Below are 24,782 nucleotides of genomic sequence, written 5' to 3' on the forward strand. Positions count from 1 at the left end.
TTCTTTATTAGGATAAATTTTGGTGCACTTTTGGAAACCATCAACGTGTTTCTGTATCTTTTGTAGGTCACCGAGCTGTGTATATTGGAGTTCATGTCCCATTTAGTAAAGAGAGTCGGAGGCGGCACAGGCATCGTGGGCACAAACATCACCACCGGAGAAGGAAAGATAAAGAATCAGATAAGGAAGATGGACGGGAATCTCCTTCCTATGGTGAGAGAAAACAGTTGTTCTGTTAACAGTTTGAAGTTCTTTCTCTAGAAAGTATCTTAATTTTTTAATTAAACCCTTTCTTTTAAAAATTGTGTATCTGTGGTAATTTAGCCACGTTACATACACTGAAGATACCAATTTCAGAATTTTCCTTAAACAAGAAAGATATTTGGTTATTAGGTTCAGATCTTGGTATAAGTGAAAAAAATAAAAGTGAATGACTTTGCTCATTGTTTTTCAACCTTGGTATAATAAAAGGTGGGCTTTGTCATTTAACATCCAATTTAGTAGGATTTTATTTCCTTTTCTCTGCCATATATTTAATTACTTACATATGTATTGAACAGACATCTGGAGTACTAAGGTTCCTGGAAGGCACCGAAGTATTTTTGTGTGTGTGTTTCCTTTTAAACCATATTTTTTGACTAGAAGATTTTATTCATGAGGCTGGATTACTTGATTATCTGTGGAAAAAAGAGTGCTCTAATTTGACAGTATTGTCTATGCAGAAGGACAAGGTTTCATTGTTAAATAAAAGCAGAGAAGTATACAAGTGCCAATAGAAATCAGAAAGGGAAAAAGGCATTTATATAGACATAGAGGAAAGAGAATGTTATCTCTGACAGGCATTGATTGTGGTGATTTAAGACTCAGTGGGAAAGAAGAGCACCAAAAACAATAGCTGTGCAGGCATTACACTTCCTTGATATATAGGAAGTCTTCAGTTCATAGACCGTTATGGATCCATGTGGCCATCTCTACACCATGGTCTCAGTGAGTGCTTTCTAGTAAAGCTATATTAGCTGCACCCTTAGACAGGCACTTGTGTGCTATTCTAAAGCAAAGTTTTTGTGAAGCACCATCAGATGAAAAAATTACCATGTGTAATATAGCTACGACATGAACATAAGATAAATACTGATGGCCTAGTAACATAAATATTCAGTGCCAAACATTCTACCTAGCCTTTGACATGTGCTGTTATTTAATTTTTGCAATAGGGTTGTTTGTTGTTATTGTTTGTTGTTGTCTTTTTGTGGTGTCAGGGTGTAATCCAGGGCTTCACACTTGCTAGGCAAGCACTCTATCACTGAGCTACACCCTCAGCCTTTTCTCAATAGTTTTAAAAAATAGATATTATACATTTTATAGATTAGGAAACTTTAGCTCAGAGAGGCTAAATGACAGGCATTTCTTCAGAACCTCTAAGAGACAATGGTGACCTAATAAAATATTAAATGGTCATGTAGCCAGCAAAGGCCCTGTAGCTGGCAAAGGGAAAATGAATACGGATTAGAAAGGATGGCTTGTGAACTTTGTTATTAAGTAATTTTAGGAGTATTTCCCTGTTCCATGTGATGTACCTGTCCAGTTTAGGATATCTTAGTGTTGTCTGGGAGAGGATCAGTAAACTTCTATAATTCATACTGAATAAAAGGCACATAGTATTTTTATGGGTGGAAATGCTTTTTACTGAACTATGTTTACATGTTCACTGAGGTAGATAATTTGACTTCCAAGCAGTGATATGGGATTAAATGGTGATTTGAAAAATAAATTATGATGTTGAAAAGATACATGTCCCTGAATTGGATTTATTTTGTTTTTGACTGCCAGTTTGTATATTCTAAAGTGCTGTGAATGATGTCTCTTTCTTATTCTAAAAAAGAGATTACACAGGATTTTTTGTCATAGACAAAACAGAATAAAAGAATCGACTTTTCTCTCCCATTTTATTTTTTACTTGATCCTTTTTGTTATTTTCCCGCTGGTTCGTCCTCCCATCAGTTTTTTTTTTTTTTTTTAAGGAACTTTTTAAAAATTTGTTCTAGTTTGTTATACATGACAGAGTGCATTTTGACACATCATAAATAAATGGAGTATAACTTCTCATTCTTCTGGTTATACATGATGTAGTTATACAAGTTGTGTAATCATATATGCACATAGGGTAATAATGTCTGACTCATTCTACTATCATTCCTACCCCCATATTCCCTCCCCTCCCTTCACTCCCCTCTGTCTAATCCAGAGTACCTCTGTTCTTCCCTAGGGCAACCCTCTCACCCCCGACTTCTTGTGAATTACCCTCTGCATATCAGAAAACATTCAGCCTTTGGTTCTTTGGGATTCACTATTTTGCTTCTATGATATTCTACAGGCTTATTTTGCTCAACATAATGTTCTAAAGTTCCATTCATTTTTGTACAAATGATATAATTTTGTTCTTTATGGCTGAATAAAACTCCATTGTGTATATATACCACAATTTCTTTATCCATTCATCTATTGTAGGGCATCTAGGTTGGTTCCATAGCTTAGCTGTTGTGAATTGAGTTGCTATAAACATTGATGCGACCATGTCACTGTAGTATGCTGGTTTTCAGTTTCTTTGGGTATAAACCTAGGAGTGGGATAACTGGGTCAAATTGGTGGTTCCATTTTAAGTTTTCTGAGGAATCCTCATTCTGCTTTCCATAATGGTTACACCAATCTGCAATCCAACCAGAAATGCATGAGTGTATCCCCCCACCTGCTTTATTGAGGTATAATTTACAAAATTGTATATATTTAAGATATGTAACATGGCATATATGTACATTGTCAAATGTTTACCACAGTCCAGTTAATTAATACATTTTCATGTCACATAGTTGTTTTGTGTGTGTGTTTGTGTGTGTGTGGTGAGGACATTTAAGGTCTACTTTCTTAGTAGATTTCAAATATTCAATTCAGTTTTATTAACTATAGTCATCTTAATGTATATTAGGTCCTCAGAATTTATTCATCTTGTAACTGGAGTTGTACCCCCATTTTAAATAGATCGAAAACTGTATATAATACATAGAACAATAGTTCCAAATGTTGGGTAACAGGCAGCACAGGACTGTGATAACTGAAAGAAACCAATGAGATTGCCTGGTTTATTGCCTAGAATATTTCCAGGCCGCCGCATGCGAAGGGGGACCTACATGGAACTGAGCAGACTCTTGGTAGTCATGGGTTAAAGAAGCCATCATAACAGGAGTAGAGAATATTTTGAACTCACTGAAATGAAAATATAGTAGGCAAATAACTGGTGTAGAGTCTGGTACAGAGGTTATGTGGTTCTGATGTAGGCTTGTTTCTTCCAGCATGGAACTGTGCAAAGTGAGAGCTGTTAGGTGCACCTGAAGCAACATTTAGAGGCAGAATCGTGCCACCTAATCCTTTTCATTAGAAAAGGAAAGTGAAAGTGATTTAAGCTGTTGACTTAAGAAACTAAGGAAAAAAGTAGAGCAAATTAAATCCAAAATGAGGAAAAGACAAAATTAAAGCAGAAATGGATAAAATAAAATCAGAAAAACAGTAACAAAATTTAGTTGGGCCAAAATCTGGTTCTTTGGAAATATCAGGAAAATTAATAAACTTATGACCATTCTGATCACGTGAGGGGCAAAAAGTGATTTTCTGTATAGACCCTACTGAAAGGCTAATAAGGAAACATCATGAGGGTCTGTGTGCCAACAAAATGGATAGTTTAGACGAAGTGGGTACATTCTTTAAAGATATAAACCACAGGACTGGGGTTGCAACTTGGTGGTAAAATGCCTTTTTGAATATGGAGGCCTTGGGCTTGATCCCCAGCACTTCAAGAAAAGAAAGAAAGGAGGGAGGGAGAGAGGGAAGGAAGGTAAGAAGCAGGGGAGGAAGGGTATACACTCTGAAGCCAATATGTATTAAAGAAACATATTAAAGAAATTGAGTTCGTAGTCGAAAAACATTGTCACAATTAATTTACTGCCAGATGGTTTCAGGAATGATTTCAAACAAACATGTAAAAAAGAAATAATAGTCTTTGCTAGAAAATTTAAGAGAAGGGAACACTCTGTAATTTCATTTTATGAATTCAGCATTACCCTAATATCAAAAGTAGACAGATGTTGCAAGGAAATGAAACTATAGACAAAATACTTTGTAGATTCAGAAATCCTGAACAAAACAAAAACAGATCTTACCAGCAATATTTTAAAAGAGCAATATGCCATAATAGAGGTGAACTGAATAAGGACTCCAAGATATCTACATGTTAATCTCTGGAACATGTTTTGCCTGAGATGGCAAAAGGGACTTTGTTAAGGATTTTGAAATGGAGATGTTATTCTGGATTATGCAGATATGCCTGATATAATCTTCGACCTCTTTTGTAATAGGGGAGGTCAGCATATCAGGAAATAGACTTGAGGAAAGAAGCAAGTGGTTGCAGTCTTCAGATATGGAAAAGTTATGTGACAGGTTTTTCCCCTACATACTCTGGAAGGAACCAACCCCACCAGCACTGTGATTTTAGCTTTGTAACATTCGTTTTGGACTTCTGGTCTGCAAAACTTGAATAAGAGAATAAAATTATGTTGCTTAAGCCACCAAGTTTTTGGTAATTTTGTTATGGCAAAAATAGGACACTAATTTGGTGACCAACTGGGAGTGTAAGATTGGTTTAAAATTTAATTATGTATCAGTGTAAGTACAAAGGAGAAAAATTATACAGTCACTTCAATAGGTTCAAAATAAACCTTTAACAAAATTCAGCTCTCGTTCGTAATAAAACTTTAAGCAAACTAGAAATAGGCAGAAACCGTTATATAAAACCCTACAGTCAACATCACTTTTCTTTCTTTATCTCTCTCCTTCCTTTCTTCTTTCCTTCCTTCCTTCCTCCCTTCCTTCCTCCCTCCCTCCCTCCCTCTCTCCCTTCCATCCACCCTCCCTCTCTTCTCTTCTCTTCTCTTCTCTTCTCTTCTCTTCTCTTCTCTTCTCTTCTCTTCTCTTCTCTGGTACTGGGGATTGAACCCAGGGGTGTTTTTAACCACTGAACTACATCCCCAACCCATTTAATTTTTCATTTTGAGATAGGGTCTCACTTAGTTGCTTAGGACCTTGCTAAGTTATTAAGACTGGCCTTGAACTTGAAATCTTCCTGCCTTGGCCTCCTGAGTTGCTGGGATTATAGGCATGTGCTAGCATGCCTGACCCTGGCCCTTTTTATTTTTATTTTGAAACAGGGTCTAACTAAGTTGCTTAAAGCCCTGCTAAGTTGCTGAGGCTGGACTCAAACTTGTGATCCTCCTGCTTCATTCTTCTGATGAAAGATTAGTGTTTTTTTCCCTATGATTAAGAAAAAAGCAAGATGTCCTCTTTGACTGCTTTTATACCATATTGTACTTGAGCACATAAAGAAAGGGCATACAGATTACTATGGAAGTGAAATTGTCTTTATTTACAGATACAGGATCATACAGGTAGCAAATCTAAAACAGCCTCCCAAAGTATGGAAGGAACTAAGTGAGTTTAGTAAGGTTACAGGCTACAACTCAATTCCTTTTCTCTCTAGGAGCAATGAATAATCAGATATTGACATTAACAATGTCACTTATGATAGCACCAGTAATATTCTTTAGGAATAACTGGCAACAGATGTGCAAGACCCAAATGCTGGAAAGTTCAAAACAGTAGAAAATTCAGTCATATGTTTTTGTTTCTTCTGCATAGGTCCTAAGGTATTCCTTCAGTATGAAGACCATGTCATAGACATTTTTCAGAGATACTTTTCAGATTACCTCTCCCCTTACTCTTTAAATTTTCCTCTTTCTGGAGCTCCTCTTGTTAGACCTTCATATTGTGTTCAATATTGCTTAATGTTTTGTGTTTTCCATCTTTGTTTCTCCTTCTGTATAATTTTCTCAGATCAGTCATTTCCTTTAACAATTCCCTCTGATGTGCTCCTTAATCTGTTGTCATATCCTGTTTATTACATCCACAAATAACTGGAGAACATTTATTTAGGATTAAATTTTTAGTGTGAACTCATTTCTCATATTCAGCAGTTTGATTTTTTTCCTCTCAAATTGAAAGCCTTAGGCCTTTTAACTGTCTCAGACTAATATTTATGCAAGTTTCTGTCTTCAGGGATCCTGTACCCCATACCACACAAGTGGTTTAGTTCTAGATGCTGTCAGTTGAATATTTGCATCTTGCAGTGACCTGTCCTACCTCCCAACCCCTAGCTGACAGCTTTTTTATTCCATGGTAGTAGGAAAAGTTAGCTTCTGTATACTTGTAGTTTTGAGTTTTTCATTGTTTTTTGGCATTCAGAGATTTTCTTTTTTTCACTTGAATTTAGCTATATTTTCTATTTTTCTTGACCCTTAGCTATATTTAAATGTTGTCTTGTCTAACATTCCTGTGTTTTTTTTTTTTTTTTTTTTGTACCATGGATTGAACCCCAGCGTGCTTAAACTCTTAGCCACATCCCCAGCCCTTTTTATGTTTTATTTAGAGACAGAGTCTCACTGATTTGCTTAGGACTTCGCTAAGTTGATGAAGCTGGGTTTGAACTTGTGATCCTCTTGCCTCAGCCTCCTGAGTCACTGGCATTATAGGCGTGTGCCATTGTGCCTGGCTCTCATGTATTCATTTGTTTTTGTGGCACTGGGGATTGAACCCAGGGTCTTGTGCATTGTGAGGCAAGCTGTCTATCAACTGAGCTATTTCCCTACCCTCCCATGTATTTTTGATGAGAAAAAATTCCTGACTTAGAGCATAGTATTCCATGTTTTGGATGTTGCTTATTTTTGTTTGTTTAAATTAGTTATAAATTGAGTTTAACTTTTTAAAACACCTTTTCTTCTTTCTAAAGGTGATATTGTGATACCCTTTTGGTCTGGATTGGTGGTTCTAGTTTTCTTCTAAAATTATGATATTTTAATAATCAAAAGAAAATTTTGATGAAATTATTTGTTTATAGCAACTATTTCACTTTGAGAATTGTGAATGGATCTTTGAGTGAGTTGAGGAAAACTGTGTATTTAAATTTCATTTTGTCAAGATACACCCTCCCAGAGAGTTCAGTTCATCCTTGGTACTGAAGATGATGATGAAGAACACATTCCCCATGACCTCTTCACGGAAATGGATGAGCTATGTTACAGGGATGGAGAAGAATACGAATGGAAAGAAACTGCCAGGTAATGCTGCTGATTCTTACTTGTTAAAAATTGACTTGACTTAGTTTCTTTTAGTAATAATTATATTAATTTGAAATTATGGGATACATCAGGTGCTTTAAATCAGTTAGCAGAGAATTTCCTTGTTAGTGTCTGGAAATTTTAATCTTTGATTTTTCTCCTTATTCTCAAATCTGTTTCCTTACATAATCCTTTATTCTTTAAGTTTAAAATAAGAAGAGAAGTGGAAACTATGAAACTCCATAGTTTGTTTTTTGTAGACTTATTTGTGATAACTAAAAAAGAAAGCGTGACTGTAGGCATTATGGATCATTGACCTAATTTGTGAAAATATGTTTGTAATGAAAATTTTGTTTGGATGATGGTTTTTTTCTTTCTTTCTTTTTTTAAATGACAAGTGTATTTTATTAAAGTTCAAAAAATGAATAGTCATTATTTATAAAATATTTTTATGTATTATTCTTTCAGATGGCTGAAATTTGAAGAGGATGTTGAAGATGGTGGTGACCGATGGAGTAAACCTTATGTGGCAACTCTCTCTTTGCACAGTCTTTTTGAACTAAGGAGTTGCATCCTAAATGGAACAGTCATGCTGGACATGAGAGCAAGCACTCTAGATGAAATAGCAGGTATTTAAGGAGTATAAACGTAGAAATAATTGCCTAAGGAAAATGAAGTGGCATTTTAAACATTTACGTAACAGCTTTATTGAACTTCTGTTCTTTGCAGGGACAGTAGGAGGAATAGACATATAAATGAAGATACTTTTTATTTTTGTCTCTAATAAGTTTTTGACACTAGAATGTTAAATTAGGCAGGCATGACTGTAGTATCAAGAAGAGAGTGACTAGTACCATGAGCAAGTATGGAGTCTTTCTCTGGAAATTTGGAGGAATGAATTTTTTTGTTTCTTTGTGTTTTGGATCAAGGTGTCTGGAGAAGCTCCACAGAGAACATTAATTATACCACTTATTCAAAGAATTTGAATACATGGGAATAAGGAGCAGGGATTACAAGAGAAAAAGTATTCCAAAGGAGGAGGCAGCGGTAGGAAAAGTCTAGGGAAGTATAGATAGGCGTGACTCTCAGGAAAGCTAATTCTGTGCATGCATACAGATATCAAGTAGTAGGAGATAACCTTAGGAAAATAAAGATTGTGATGAATTTTGAATTATTGGGGGAAGACAGTTGGATCTGGTGTAGGTATTTTGGTGATCATAGTGGTGTTTCAGTTTGGGAGCAGTGTGATCTGGAGGGATGCTTCAGGAGTTCTGGCAACAGGATAGGGTAGCTTTAGATTAGGAAGAGGTTAGAACAGAAGTTAGTCCTCCCGTTATTCTCTAGGGATAGACTAAGGAAGAAACAATGATGACCTCAGCTGTGGTAGGTATTGCAATGCAAATGGAGGAGAGAGAGATTTGGAGGAAAATGTGGAAGTAAAAAGTAGAAAAAGACAGCATATAACTATTTGGTCACTTAACTAAAATTCCTAAAAATGAAAATCAGGTTCAGAGATAGTGAGTTTGATAGATTGGCTTTCCCCGTAGTATTTGATCTTCAAGGAAACTATAAACTAACTGGAATTTCTCAGAATATTTCAAGTTTACTGGATCATTAAATTTGACCACATACTGGAAATCTTTAAATTGTGAAAGTCCTTATTTTGTCTTGTATAAATGATTAAAAAATTGAGTTAGGATTAGGAATATTGAATGTGGACATTGAATATTCTTTGGTTTTGCATTGAACACACAATACAATGGAAATATTGTATAGGTCATTGTTTACTTGTATGGTAAACTGTTGTCATTGTGTTATTGTTATAGTGTACCTGCTAGGTACACTCCTCCAGTTTTCTTTTTTGGTACTGAGGATTGACTCAGGGGCACTCAACCACTGAGCCACATCCCCAGTCCTATTTTTTGCATTTTATTTAGAGACAGAGTCTCACTGAGTTGCTTAGTGCCTCATTGTTACTGAGGTTGACTTTGACCTTGTGATCCTCCTGCCTCAACCTCCCAAGCTGCTGGGATTACAGGCATGTGCCACTGCACCCAGTTCCTCCAGTTTTCTTTCAGAGTAATCTTATCATAGTTTTGATAATTTGACTGCTTAAAAATATCTCAAATTAATACCACCATTTGAAAATATTTATGCATACTTCATAATGTAAAAATAGCCCAGTTACCACAGTGATGTGGAAGATGGCATTGCCACTAATCTTCATTTTTCACATCTCTGTCAGAGCCGGGTTATTCCTCCTCATAGAAGTTATGCTTCATGACATTTTATCTACTTATTTCCTCATTGGTTTTTATACCTCTGAAAGAGGGAGAACAGAAATTTAGTTTGCTTTTCGTTGCTAACTTTTGTGTTCTTAGCACATCATGAGCACTTAGTAAATAGTTATTGTCTGAATGAATGTGTCCAGCTGTTCATTACTGGAACAATTTTCAGGAGAAATATGAGATATGTTAATAATGTTAATAACATTAATAATTTAATAATATTGACATCTTGGGGCATCAATATTATTAAATACTCAGCTTGATAGAATTTATTGCATCCATGCAGAAAAGCACTTTCCACCATAGGAAGGCTATTAGTGTAAAACAGTAACTTCTCTGTAAATATAATGGTTTTTAGTGAAATAAGGGTCTCTGCAATGTGTTCATTTTTACTGACTGGATAATGTTCATATTTATTTTTATGCATATTATTCAATATTAGGAGAGACCAGTAATTCTTAGAGTAATCTAAGACTCTCATTTTTGTTGAGATTTCCCTTTGCAATTTGTTTTTTTCCTGTGTTACAGTCATATCAGGGTTTTCTTAACCACAATAACTGTTGTTTTTCCTTTGAATAGACATGGTATTAGACAACATGATCGCTTCTGGTCAGTTAGATGAGTCCATAAGAGAGAATGTCAGAGAAGCTCTCCTGAAGAGGCATCATCACCAGAACGAGAAAAGATTCGCCAGTCGGATTCCCCTTGTTCGATCTTTTGCAGATATAGGCAAGAAACATTCTGACCCTCACTTGCTTGAAAGGAATGGTGAGATAAGTTGTGGCATCCAGTTTTTGCTAACAATTCTAACAGCATTCCAGTATGTTACAGTTAACATTTGGGAAAAGAAGGATGACATTTCCAGAGAATTATATAGGTCATTTGATAATTTTTTAATATAATGTTATTGTGCCTTTTAGAAATGTCATTTCTTTACAACATGATAAAATCATCTGTAGAAATCACTTGGATGAAAACAATTAAGTATTCATTCTCTTAAAATGGCATAAACTACTTTCCTAAACGTTGCCACTGATTCCTTACCCTGAATTACTTCTGCTTTTTTGTTTCTATTCAGGGTGTCTTGTTGTATACTTGATTAAAGAGGCATAAATTATCATCTCTAATTTTAGTTCAGTGTTTTAAAAATTCTGCATCTTGTTGAACCTTTAAACCTATATTAGATTTTTTTCCTGTTAATTTTTTTTTTCTCCTGATGTGCTATATTTGCAGGGCATTAAACAAGTGTTATTGGCTTGGTTTCTGATTTCACTGCTCTTCATTTATACAGTTTGTGGAAGGTTTTTATGACAGGGCCTGTCTTACACCAAAGTGTCTTTCAGGATACTGAGATGGCTCAGGCCCAGGTGCACATGCCCCACCTCTCCACCCTCTTTTCTGGGCTGGTAGCAGGTTATGTGGGATGTAGGAACAGTGTGTGGGAAGGGTGTTTTTATGTCTGTTTCCTCTGTTCGTGTCTTCAGACTGGCACATTGGAAGGGTTGCCTTTCCTTGTTTTCTTGTGTATAAAGTAGAAGAATACCTCAATAGGGTTCAATTTTGATTCTCAAGGAGAATTTTGATGACAGTGAATCTGAAAAACCCAGGTGCAGGGATTAGAGTGGCTTATGGAGGGTCATTATTGCCTCTAACTGTTACTGTTACCCAAAGCTTTTGAGGATTATGATCATGGTGAGTGCAGAGTGGCATAGTGTCTTTCTGTTCATCTTATTTGACTCTGAAATAATAGTATGACTTTTAAGTGTTGTGTGAACACACAGCCATGGGTTTAATGTGTGTTGACAGTAATCATCTTTTGTAGCTCAGTGTAATATACTTAATCTGACTCTTCTAAGTCTGTTTAAAATTATGCCTTGATACATTTAAGGAACCTTTAGAGGAGGATAAAAAAAGTTAGGTTAAAATTTAGGTTAAAAAACTTAGGTTTAATTTAAAAGCAAGCTGTATGGCACTATTTACCTTTCTTTTTCTTCTTTCATATATTGAAATATATATATAATCTCAGGTTTGGCAAACTGAATTCATTTAACCTGCCACCCTTTTAAATCTTTATTCCCCTTATGCAGTGGTTTCTGATTATCCTCTCATTTGTAATTGATTCCCTTTAATCATAAGACAATAGCTGTTTTCTTGTAATGCCATTTCATCATGTTATTTTGTCTTATTTGTAATTTAACAGTTTTTCTGCATGTAGCTTATTTTTCTTAACTAAATGGTTGTTTATGGATTAAAGGTTAATCTTTTAATATTTCTGGGGTTTCTTGAGCATGTAACTTTGATCATTTAGATCATATGGGATTGATTTTTGTATTTCTCATGTTTTTCTTAAAAAAGAATGGTGTTCATTTAAGCTGTGCTTAAATATACCTTAGAATGTAACTTAATAGAAATACAGGGTGTTTAAGTATGCATGACCTTTTGGAATATTGTACACTTACTTCTTCTATTGTGGGTAAAATACTGTAGTTTTTTTCTAGTTAATTCAAAGATTCCATATATTTGGTTAAACCTGTCTACTATGTTAAAACACTCTAGGACATTTAATAATAAATACATTTAGAGAGTCAATAATGAGTAGCCTTTAAAATTGACCTAATTCTCTCTTTAAAACATTGATACATCTTACATATTTAAACTCTCCTTGAAAGCACTACCAAGCCCTTGGCTCAACCTTATAAATATTTAATATCAGTTTTACATTAGAAATTATTAGGTAGTATTAATATGGGCTTTTGTTTTAAGACATCTGTAGTTATTTTTTATAATGTAGGAAAAATACACTAAATATAAATTATCAGTGCTGGTAAGTGGATTCTATTTTTTAGATTATTTTTACATTCTCAATTGTCATTTATTTATTTAAGCAGTTACTTTATATTGATTTTTGTGTTCTTTTAAAATAACGACACAGTATTGGTCATTCTAATATTTAACAGAATATTGTCCCCTACGATATGTCATTAACATTTAAAAAAAAATCTATGTTCATGGAATTAATTGCAGTTTGAATAACTTTTCAGTGATTTTCTAACATTTAAAATCTGATTGATGTGTTAACCCTCACAGCATGAATTTGAAATATTGGGCCTTTAAAGCTTGTGATTTATGGTGTAAATTGATTTTTGTGTCTCCATATGCTGTCTGCAGTGAACTTCATCATTTCTCATTTATTTGTTTTATCTCAGGGGAAGGCCTTTCAGCCTCCCGCCATTCTTTGCGAACAGGTCTCTCTGCCTCAAACCTTTCATTGCGAGGAGAATCGCCTTTATCTCTTCTTCTCAGTCATCTTCTTCCTTCTTCAAGAGGTGGAACCCCTGCAGGCTCGAGGTGTACAACCCCAGTTCCCACCCCTCAAAACAGTCCTCCTTCCAGCCCTAGCATCAGTCGCCTGACCTCCAGAAGTTCCCAACAGAGTCAGCTTCAGGCCCCAGAACTACTGGTTTCACCTGCCAGTGATGATATTCCCACAGTAGTTATTCATCCGCCTGAGGAAGACTTAGAAGCACTGAAAGGCCAGGACCAGAAGAATGAGGAAAATGTTGACTTAACTCCAGGCAACTATCCCAAATCCTCCATGTGTGGTGCTTTCTGCCTCTGGATCACTTGCACTTGGAATGCCTTTCAGCACATAACTTGAGCAGCATATGTAGATAATGCTAATTATTTATCTTGACTTCTGCATGTTTTTTTCTATGTTGTAGAAAAGAGTAGAATTATTAAAAATGTGTTAAAAAGAATTCAAAAAAGACTACACATAATTTAAGCCCTTCAGAACTTTTTACTGGAATTTTAAAGGTCAAGGCAACTCAGATTTTAATTTGCCTTAAAAAAATATTTTTTTTTAAAGAATGGTGGCTTTTCTTGTGTAGTTCACTTATAAGGCAAATGGACACATATGCATTTAAGACAATGAGATGATGTGCCTTTTATCTATTTGAGGCTTTTAAAATAAAGATAGGCTCTTATGTTCTTTTTCTTCATTTTGCCTCTGAGAAGATTGAGGTTCTCTGGTAACTGACTTCTGAAATTATTTCAAAACTACTGTTATATTTAAAAATAACATTTAGTTGTCCTTTGTTCAATGTTATATCTATCTTTAATTCAAATTTTCCTTAAGAATTTTAGCCAGAGTTCCTATAATTATGGCTAGGATGTGTTTTTTGTGTATAAATTAGAAATTATTTCTTAATAGGCAAAAGGTTTATAGCTTAATTAAGAGCTATAGATTATGGTAATTTTGGTTCTTATACATTGATTATATGAATATTTTTTTCCATAGGATTTTCTATGTAATAGGTATTTAGAAAGTACTTTTAGTGAGTGTTTTTTAACTCATTTCAGGTAAGCATCAACGATATACACTAATACTAACTAATTTTTTTTGCAGTACTGGGGATTGAACTCAGGGCCTTAGGCATGATTGGCAAGTGCTGTATCACTTCTGTTTTTAAATTTTATTTTGAGACAGGGTCTCCCTAAGTTGCTGAGGCTGACCTCCAACTTGTGGTCCTTCTGCCTCTTTCTCCCAAGTAGTTGGGGTTACAGGCTTTTGCCATCACACCTGGCCTAACTTGTGGTTTTAATCACTTAAGTATTATTACATTTCTTGAACATACTGATAATAATCTAACACTTCAGTGGCAGTGCAGTTATTCAGTTATCCTATTCAGTATACAGACTTGTATAACTTGGATGTACACACCCATTTTTAAAAACTCAGGAACAGTTAGTTTAAGTTTCTCTGAGTTACACAGCTAGTAAGAGAGAGCCTAAATTCTACTAAATCCTTGTGTTCATACCACATTAGGAAAAACCTCTTTCCTCCTATTGGCTTTACCTAGATATACCAAGTACATTTAATCAAAGCATATTCTAGTTGCAGAGTTTATGCACACATTTAGAAGTACCAATTAAATTTTTGTGGCTAAGCCTCAGCAAAAGCGAGGTGCTGAGCAACTCAGTGTAAGACCCTGTCTATAAATAAAATACAAAATAGGGCTAGGGATGTGACTCAGTGGCCAAGTGCCCCTGAGTTCAATCTCTGGAAAGCACTCCCCCGCCATCCCCAAAAAAAGTTCTGTGGCTGACTACTTGTAAGATTATTTATGATGGTAGTTATAACTGCCATTGCTTGATAGTTGTTATCCAGGTACTTTTCGACCATCATATTTCTAAATTTTATAGCAGCCTCTTAAGGTTGGTGTTATCCTCATTTTACAAATGAAGGAAAAACAGAACTATTAGTATCATATTGTAAAAGGCTAAATCAGGGATTTGAACTCAGCTCTACTTAAAACAAAATCTGTTGTGTTGTATTTCACTGTGACTTTATTCATTTGTGAAAAGTATAGATTAATAATGAGGTGTCTGGACAAAGGAGACAAAAAACACTTAGAAATAATTACTTAGAAATAATCAGTACTCTTGAAAGAACTAGCAAGATTTTCTCTTTTTTCCTGGGACAAAAATGATTTTCAACTTTCCTTTGTTTTTACCTGTAATTCTGAATGTTTTTGGTTTTATCAGCTCTTTCTTATGAATATAAGAGCCTCTAAATTTTAGATGGAAAGGAAAAGAGGCATAAAGGTTCACAGTGTTGTGTTAGACCATGTTAAGGAAATAAAAGAAGCGATTAACTTAGAACTGAGAAGCCCAGGGTGTTATTGTCCCACCCCCCTGTGAATTTTTGGCAGTGAGTTTGTCAACTTTTCTGAATAGTAGAAATTAAAATGGAGGGAAGGGGGAATTTATAAAGGCAAAAAGAACCTCTTACGAGGACATCTGTAAAAGATTGGTATTTACTGAAGAAAAATAACAAAAGCTGCTATGTGTTTTTTCCTGTTTAATCACCTTTGGTGCTTAAAGCACTTGGAAACTCTGTTGGAATTTCCTTGATGTCTGATACCACCTCTTAGGAGGAAAGTGACTCCAGCATCATATTGGGGAGGCCAAATGGGTAGATGCGGATGTCATGAAGTCATGATTTGTGCATACCCATAATAAAAAAGGAGGTAGTTTTCTATCAGTTATTCTTGGGAGAACAATTATTTGTAAAAGACATATTTAGTATTTTTCCAAACTCAGTATTTCTCAGTCTTGCACTATTGATATTTTGACTAGGTAATTCTTCCCTGGGTGGTTAGGTGGGAGGAGGAGGGTAGTCCTGTGTTTTGTAGGATGTTCAGCAACCTCTGGCCACTGTGTACCAGCTGCTAGTACCACTCCCCAGTGACAACCAAATATATCTAAACATTGCTGAATGTCTCTTAGGGTGTAGTTTTCCCTGGTTGATAGCCACTGCTTTATTTCTGCTTTCAAGTTTGTAATAACAGAAAACTGATACCTTTGAGTTAACTTTCTCTGTTACACTTGCTATTTGAAAAAAAAAAAACAATATGTGAAATACATTTACCAGAGTATGCTTTAAAACCCATTGTTGATTTTATTTATATAATCCTTTCATCCTTCCTTCCTTCCTGTTCTGGGAATTGAACCCAGAGGTGCTTTACTACTAACTATATCCCCTTTCCATGTTATTTTTTATTTTGAGGCAGAGTGTTCCTTAAGTTACTGAGATTGACCTTGAACTTGTGATCTTCCTGCCTCAGCCTCCTAAGTCACTGGGATTGTAACCACTATATATAGCTGACTTTCTTTTTTTCTTTTTAACAAAAAGAAGCATTATTAGGAAGATGAAAATGAATATTTGCTAACCTGAACAGCTAGGTTGTACAAGAAAGGATCTGAAAATTCCCTTTCTGACCTCCTCCAAGATGTGGACCCTGTTGATATATACCTTATCCTTTTTCAAAGTCTTCTTTTTTTTTTTTTTTTTTTTTTAAAGGAAATAAACACAGTTTTCCTGAGTTATTTGTGCAAATGATTGAGAGCTTTATTTTTTGGTGGTGACTTAATTCTGACCCCTAGGAATTCATTGTTGGAGCAGGCAGATTTGCTTTACAGATTAAGAAAACAGCTTTAACTTAGCTGAGGTTTTGAAAGACTACCCCAGGAGGATTAAGGTGGAAAGCTTTAACGTACACCTGCCATGCTAATTCTGAAAGAAGGACGAGGTTAGCCTAGTCACTTCAGGTCATCTCCTCTAGCTTTGTCACCATTAAGTTCCATATCATTTCCTCTTCCCATGATTTGAGTTCTGCATCATTTCTTCTTGTATCTTCACTTTCCTCCACAGCCCTCTCATTCTGCTCTTTTCTCCCATATCTGGTGGCCAGAATTATTCTGGGAAACTGTGTCTTAAGCAGTCTTTTGTTTATGTATCCACAGATAGTGGACAAAGTATAGTGGACAAAGGTTAAAGCAGAGAAACTTAACAGCATAACCATGCTAACCTAATATGAAGAATGAGTTGCCTTAGGCAGTAGTTTTTATTTCATAATTGTTTATCTTTTCCAGAGAATAAGTTAAATAGAATGTGCTTACATTTTGTACTGATTCTTAAGTAACCATGATATCCTTGTTTATGTAGTTAACAGACGTGGATATCACAGAGATCTTAGGTCACTGAATTTAGACAGTAAACCCCAAATGTTAATTTTAATATTCATTAGTTAAAAAAATTGTTTATGTTACAAAAACAAAACAAAACAAAACAAAACAAAAAAGCAACCAAAAAACTCTTGGTTGCATCGTGTACATATCAAGTGCTTAAAGTTCAGGAACTTGATTACCAATCAATAACTTGATTACCTCAAAGATCTACACAAAACAAATATTAAGTCAATTTTTGTGAATCATGAGATTATTGTGAGTGGCACTGTTAAAACTAAAATTAGTATTTGTTGTACTTCAATATCCTTTCCCCTATGATATTCAATGTTTCGAATATTAATTAGTTTATATCTTGGACTAGAAAATCTTCAGTGTTTTGAAAAAAATGAGTTGCATTTAATGGTAGAATTCTGTACAGTGTACTTGAATTTAAAGTTTTTGAGATTGGAACTTTTTTGGAGAAGTTGTAATGGTAACCTGGGTTGTCATACTAAGTGGTGTTTTTAAGTTGTTTTGTTCTTATGAAATGTTGCTGTTCAGTGTCACTTGAATATATTATTGGTTGAACCATATATCTATCATTTTTTGTAATCTAAACAACTATCATTTTTAATCTAAAACAAACTAATTTGATAGGCTTGTCTGAATCAAGAGATGGAGTGAATTATTTAATCACATGGCTAAAAGTGGCAGTATTTATTTGATACAGATTTCTTTGATCTGAAGGCTCTATTCTTTGTCTTGGGAAAGTAAAAACTTTGCTTATCATACTTTATATTTCTTAGGAAAAATGACAGTAGGCATTACAGATAATAAAATTACTGCAGAAAAAATGAAAATTCTTAAGCAAACTGTTAAGATTATGAAAAATAATGATAAATTCAACCTACACTTAGTAGCTCCTAAACTTTCTAAGTTATACTTAAAGTTTGTCAGAGAATTATATTGTTATTAATGCGAACATGCTAAGTGTAGCCATTACTGAGCCCAAGGCCATTCACGAGTATGTTAGATCTATGAAAAGTGTATTCCTTAAGTGTTTGTACTAGTGATCAGACTCAGGTCTTCTTCCATCTTTGGTTCCACATTGACTCACTTTTTTCCTTTTTTGGAAAGGCCACCATTTATCTTATTTTAAATATTAAGATTTGCAGTTTCATTATTGCTTAAAATGTCATTCTAGTTTCGCTGATATGTACTAACACCTGGCACCTCTCTCTCTCTTTTTTTTTTTTAAGCCTTGCACATTTGCTTTTAAAATAAAGCCACCACTTTCAGGATATGAACAGAGTTAGGCTACAAAGTGAATTTTCCCCTTAATAATTAGGAATTGTGTTTTTTCTTAAAAATAGGCATTTTGGCTTCTCCACAGTCGGCTCCTGGAAATTTGGACAATAGTAAAAGTGGAGAAATTAAAGGTAATGGAAGTGGAGGAAGCAGAGAAAATAGTACTGTTGACTTTAGCAAGGTAATTCTGTCATTTATCATCTTTAAATTTTCATAATCATTCTGAGAAAATAACTAGCAATTTGTGGCTTCATTAGCATCACCTGTAAATATTTTGGCAGACTTGGTGCTTACACACCTGCATGTGATATTTGTGATATGTTCACTTAAGGTCAGAAATCATGAGAAAGGCTAATTTCAAGTATTTGAGTAACTACATACTAGTTTTAGCAATTCTGAAAGAAGAATCTAAAGTAATACAGTATTTCCATCTGTACCTACCCATAGATGTGAGACTTCATTACCTTTAGAACTGTGGCCATTTATTCTGGAGCTACCACCACTAGGAAGGTCAATTCTGAGACTGATGTTAGGGCACTAGTGATTCAGCCTTTCTTGGGCCATCCCAGAATTACTGTCTTGTGGTGTTACTGCTCTTTGGAATGCCAGTAGGATATATATTGGTGCTTCCCTGTGAGTAGGTAAAGGCATAGATTTTAAAAAAAAAATTGTCTTAACTGTGTTTTTTAATTTTGCTTTATTGAAATGGGGGAAAATATTTAGAAAGAACAGGGCAAAAAACAACTCAGATGACAAATGAAGTTGAAGTATACTTCACAAGTACTTCTTATGAACACTTGATTGCATGTAGCCATTAGTTTTTTTGTGATTAATTTGCTACAGGATACTCATGGTACTGTAATATTTTTGCATCCAATATCTGACTTTTTATTAAGTGTGATTGTGTCAAGCAAGATCCAGTTGTTTTTTTAAAGCCTTTCATTCATTTCTTTACTATAAAATGCAAGTCACATTTTATAGTAAAGAAGTTTAAATGATTTGCATTATAACTTTCTGAGAGTCAGACTCTAAAATTATAGAAAGCCCTAGAATGTCTGTTGTACTTTTAATCTATTTCTAACTTGTACTCATATTTGCTGGTGCTTTATTATTTCAGCTCAGTGAAAAGTGTTCATAACTAAATTGCAGTTTATTCTTGTAAAATGAATGGATTAATGTAATTTACAGTATAGATCTCCTCTAGACATGGCAGTTGCCGTTTATTTTTGTTCCTCTGTCACAGTTTTACTTTTTTTTACTTGGCCTATCCTTGTGTACACCTCCTTGTCTCCTGTTGGGCAGGAGTCTGCCTCCTGGCACTGTAGTTGTGGCACACTGGGTGTGGGACTCAAGAGGCCCGCTGTAAGTGCTGGTTTTATTTTTAATAGATAGCCCTGTAAGTGGTCGTTTAGTGACTTGTGTGAAACTGTGTATAAATAAAGAAGCTCACATACTTTAGTATCATGTTTGTAACCTTTTCCTTGTAATTATACACAGGCAACCAAATTTCACTGATGATGGCATTAACCTAAATCTGAACCAATAAAGGCTATAGATTTTAGTTATAAATGATAATTTTTTTTTCCCATTTAATGAAAATCAGATGGGAATGTTGGAGTTGTGTGTTTCTTTTTAAGGGGAACTTATAAAAACATGAAGGAACTAAATCATGTCTAAGATTAAATAGAAAATATTGAAATGAATGTTTTGGCACTGTGTATAATTTCATAAACCATTGTTAGTTTGTGAACTACATGTCCTTAATAGTTTTTAATGAATAGTGCTATATTCATTGAAAATTTTCTTAAGTTTATATGTTTGGTAATTTAGATTTCTGAGTAGTTAAGATTGTGAGAGTTTAAATAGTAATATTGACAAATGTATTTTGCTTGCTTTTTTGCATTTTGTCTACTTCATTCTTTATATTTGTGAAAGTTTTGGCATTTATACATCTTTTAGATCACAAGGTTTGAATAGAAAATAGTGTTTTTGAAAAGCAATTTTCTTTCCTATTTCCCCCTAGATAGTCTTATACATACCATGCAAACTTTATTTTTAATTATGTATTTGTTAATAGGTTGACATGAATTTTATGAGGAAAATTCCTACGGGAGCTGAGGCATCCAATGTCCTGGTGGGAGAAGTCGACTTTTTGGAAAGACCTATAATTGCCTTTGTGAGACTAGCTCCTGCTGTCCTACTCTCAGGGTTGACTGAGGTCCCTGTTCCTACGAGGTAAAAATTGGTTCCAATTAACATTCTCTGAGCATGTTCCAACCTAAAATTTTTATTCACTGAAAGAACAAGCATCTTGCTTTGTGCAATGAAAGTTCTTTTTAATTATCAATATTCAGTGTACCAAAATCCTTTGAGTATTAGAGCATTAGAGTTCATAAGAGTTATCTTTCTTCTGAGCTAAAAAATAAAATAACATTCTTTTTAAAAAATTTGCATGCGTATCTTTATAAGACTTTTGGCATCTTATAATCTTCAGTTTAAAAAACAGTGAGCCATTTTATTTTTTTATGTGTTACTTCGTTTGGTGCTGGGGATTGAACCCAGGGACTTGGTGCATGCTAAGGAGCCTTTGTACCATTGAGCTATGTTCTCATGCCCAGTTAAGCATTGGAGATATATTATCTAATGTAATGCACAAACACTGGAGTCATGAGAAAATGGAGTTGAATTCTTTCTCTTTCCCTTTCTTTTTATGGGAGTGGGGTCAAATCTTACTTGCATTTTGTTTAATTTGATTAAATGTAATAATACCTTTGAATTAGACAAAATGCTTTCTTATGGCCTAGTAAAACTTTTCCATTCAGTGCACATTATAAGTAAAAATTAAAGGGGGGTTAATATCAATAAGAATAATTTGAAAGTTGTTATAAAGAGTAATCAGTTTATTAGCCATTTAAGAGACAGTTCTACAGTTTGTTAGCTTTAGAAGCTTAACTGTAGATAAGGCTTATTTCTAAAATATTTTTTCTTTTTTTATAAATGAACATGAAGAATTAATAGAAACTCGATGGATATATACTTATTTTGAATTTGCTTTACTGAGAGTTTTCTCCCCCCTTTCTACGCTGTGGATTGGATATATACTTATTTTGAATTTGCTTTACTGAGAGTTTTCTCCCCCCTTTCTACGCTGTGGATTGAACCTAGTGCTTCCTACTTGCTAGGCAAGTGCTCTGCCATTAAGCTCTACTCCAGCCTTCAGTTTTCATTAATGGTGCAAGTATTGAGATAAGTGAGAAAAATAACTCTGTGGATCCATGTGTAAATTCTCATAAAATAGATGAGTGAATATGTTGTTTGGACTAGTGTGAATATTAATATTTTACTGTATGTCAGCAAGGTTATAACCAAAGAGGAAATGAAATACTTTCTATTTAGTCACTAGAATAATAAGAGTTTTTCTGTTAAATTTGAAATTATAAGTAAAAATTATTTTTCCTTTCAAAGAGAATTGTTGACCAAAATCATATATTTACAATATTAAGTGTTTTTGTCAAGAACTGCAGATTTGAAAAACTGCAGATTTTTTTGTGTAAAACTCTTGGTTGTCCCCCTCTTCCTTCCATCCCCCTTCCCTTTACAAATTTTTTGGGTTTTTTTGTGTGTACTCCTAACTACTTATTTGACAGACCTTACTTACACATACTTAATAGGATTGATATTCATTGTATTTACTAAGTTATTTTTGTTGTTAATTCAGACCAGATTTGTTTAATCCATAAGAAGATGGGGATTAAATGACAAACACAGTCTTCATTACTATGTGGCCTCAAGGGAGATGTGATCTGACTGCTGCACAGTTAATTTTGAAGGCCTTTGCTTAGGTCTGTGATCTGCTTTAGTTTGAGTCGCCATTGTTTTAGGGGTTCTTGTGGGGAATTGAAAAAGAGGTCTGAATGTTGTTTCTGTGTTTATATTTAAATGATCTTTTCAAAAAATGTTAGTCTCGGGCTGGGGTTGTAGCTCAGTGGTGAGTGCTTGCTTAGCATGTGTGAGGCCCTGGGTTTGATCCTCAGCACCACATGAAAATAAATAAATAAAATAAAGGTATCGTGTCCATCTACAACTAAAAAAATTTATTAAAAAATTTTTTTTTGTCTGGATTTGTGTGTATGCTTTTTATTTTTAAATTTACATATTTTAATCTCCCCTTAGGTTTTTGTTTCTGTTACTGGGTCCAGCAGGCAAGGCACCACAGTACCATGAAATTGGCAGATCGATAGCCACTCTCATGACAGATGAGGTACTAAAATACAGTTAAATACCTTTGAAGTACACAATTATGGAATTAAATTATAGTCTTCTCTTTCATAGTGCAGCTTACAAAATTGTCCTTAATATCTGTACTATTTTGTCTTACAGTTTTCAAATATTTGCCTTTGGTAAGGATCAGTATTGATATTTTTAAATTTTTTTTTTAAAACACTTTAAATTATTGACCACTTTCTTTGAGATTTGAAACGTTTCCTAGGCTAGATTTTAGGAAATTGTTTCTTTTGCTTTTCTACAGAACTTTGTCAATTTTCCTGTAAATCAGTCAGTCAGTTCCCCCCCCCCCCACTTTCTCTCTCTCTCTCTCTCTCTCTCTCTCTCTCTCTCTCTCTCTCTCTCTCTCCCTCTCTCCCTCCCTCCCTCCCTCCCTCCCTCCCTCCCTCTCGCTCTATATTAGGGCTTAAGCACTGAGCCACATTCTCACATCCTCAGCCCTTTTTATTTTTTATTTTGAGACAGGGTCTTGCTTTAAACTTCAGATTCTCCTGCATCAGCCTCCCGAGCTGCTTGGGATTGTAGGCACATGCCACCGTGTTTATCTATTTCCCTGTAAATTTCTCTCTTCCATTTTGGGACCTCATCATTCACCATGTCCTTCTGTATTGGACAGGATGTTTGTCTCCCTTTTAGGGGGAGTTTTATATCAGGTGCTTGTCAGTCATCTCTACTATGAATCCTTAGGGTATCTGAAACCTCACATATCTAAACCCCATCTCATTTTTCTATCCTGTCTCAACCAATCTGTCTCCAGATTATGTTGGTTTTACCTCTTTGATGTGTTTTACAGTTAATCTCTCATTTTTTTCTGTCCATATTGCCACTTTTCTGACTTGATGGTGGTATTTGTGTGTGTGTGTGTGTGTGTGTGTGTGTGTGTGTGTGTATTTGCAATTTGAGTAGCCTTCACGGATATTTTTTCCCCCTCCTTAGGTGCTGGAGATTGAACCCAGGACCGTGCACATGCCAGGGCAGTGCTCTACTGCTAAGCTTATATCCCCAATCCTTTTTATTTTTTATTTTGAGACAGGGCCTCACTAAGTTGCTGAGGCTGTCCTTGAACTTGAAGTTGCTGGGATTATAGGTGTACCCTACCCTGCCATGCTATATTTGTCATTAAATACATTATTTAAGTAAAATTGTTTGCATGTCTATGATAATTCCTTTAAGATAAATGTATTTACTCTCATAGAAGTAGAATGACACAATATTTTATTCCATAATGAATTACCAGGTATTTCCTGTAAAATTTTTTCATCGTTATGTCTCAACACATCACTGTTACCTTTTGTTGCTAGTTACTGTTAATTCATCTGGTAATACTAATTGTGGGTTATTTTTATGGTTGATGCCCAGGCTGGGTAACTTATTTATGATATCTAAAGTGGATTTACCAGAAAATTTTCAATTTTAAAATTCTTATACTCAATTTTTTTTTCTATTTAGATTTTTCATGATGTAGCTTATAAAGCAAAAGACAGAAATGACCTCTTATCTGGAATTGATGAATTTTTAGATCAAGTAACTGTCCTGCCTCCAGGAGAGTGGGATCCTTCCATACGTATAGAGCCACCAAAAAGTGTTCCTTCTCAGGTGAGCATCCAGAGCTATTCATCCACGAGTTACTTCATTTTTTAAATTAAAACTGTTAAAATTTCAGATTATATATTGCTATTATTAAAAGGCTTAAAGTATTGGGACATAGCTCTGTTGGAAAGCGTGTACCTGTGTTTAGTGCATAAAGTCCCTGGCTCAGTTGGTAGTGGGCAGAGGTACATTCACCTTGTCTCCTTAACCTTCTTACCCTTACGCCCACCTCTCTGGGTGACAATTTGTTGTGTTCAGTTTTTATTCTTGTTTTTATTCAGAATATGGAAGTATGCACATGTAATGTAGTCTTTTCTTTCTTTTCTTTTTTCCTTTTGTGGTGTTGGGAATTGAACCCAGGGCTTCTTGCATGCTAGGCAATCTTTACCATTGAGCCACATTCCCAGCCCCATAATAGAATCTTATTTCTTCCCCTTTCTTACCACAGGTTATCATATTGTATATAATATTCTGAATCTTTGTTTCATACAGGTTAAGCATTTCTAATCTGAAGTCCAAAAATCTCTGAAGTCTGAAACATTTTGAATTCTGACATGGAAGCTTAAAATGTTTCAGATTTTGG

General features: G+C 34.8%; 1 protein-coding gene across 10 annotated transcripts in view; it reads left to right on the forward strand.

Annotated features, from left to right (window-relative positions):
* Window positions 1-24,782, forward strand: part of Slc4a7 (solute carrier family 4 member 7) — a 100,274-nt gene that overhangs the window by 35,485 nt on the left and 40,007 nt on the right. For 4 of the 10 annotated variants that reach the window (XM_047532386.1, XM_047532389.1, XM_047532387.1 and 1 more), the window contains exons 3-11: window positions 67-213; window positions 7,079-7,217; window positions 7,686-7,846; window positions 10,085-10,273; window positions 12,712-13,080; window positions 18,391-18,506; window positions 20,403-20,560; window positions 22,499-22,586; window positions 24,059-24,205. In XM_047532386.1, coding sequence (XP_047388342.1) covers window positions 67-213; window positions 7,079-7,217; window positions 7,686-7,846; window positions 10,085-10,273; window positions 12,712-13,080; window positions 18,391-18,506; window positions 20,403-20,560; window positions 22,499-22,586; window positions 24,059-24,205 — 1,514 coding nt within the window. The remainder of the gene's footprint in view (window positions 1-66; window positions 214-7,078; window positions 7,218-7,685; window positions 7,847-10,084; window positions 10,274-12,711; window positions 13,081-18,390; window positions 18,507-20,402; window positions 20,561-22,498; window positions 22,587-24,058; window positions 24,206-24,782) is intronic. The other 6 variants (XM_047532394.1, XM_047532392.1, XM_047532395.1 and 3 more) reach the window with 3 other exon arrangements.

This window comes from Sciurus carolinensis, chromosome 17 (assembly GCF_902686445.1).
Source record: "Sciurus carolinensis chromosome 17, mSciCar1.2, whole genome shotgun sequence".
In the NCBI taxonomy this organism is placed as follows: Eukaryota; Metazoa; Chordata; class Mammalia; order Rodentia; family Sciuridae; genus Sciurus; species Sciurus carolinensis.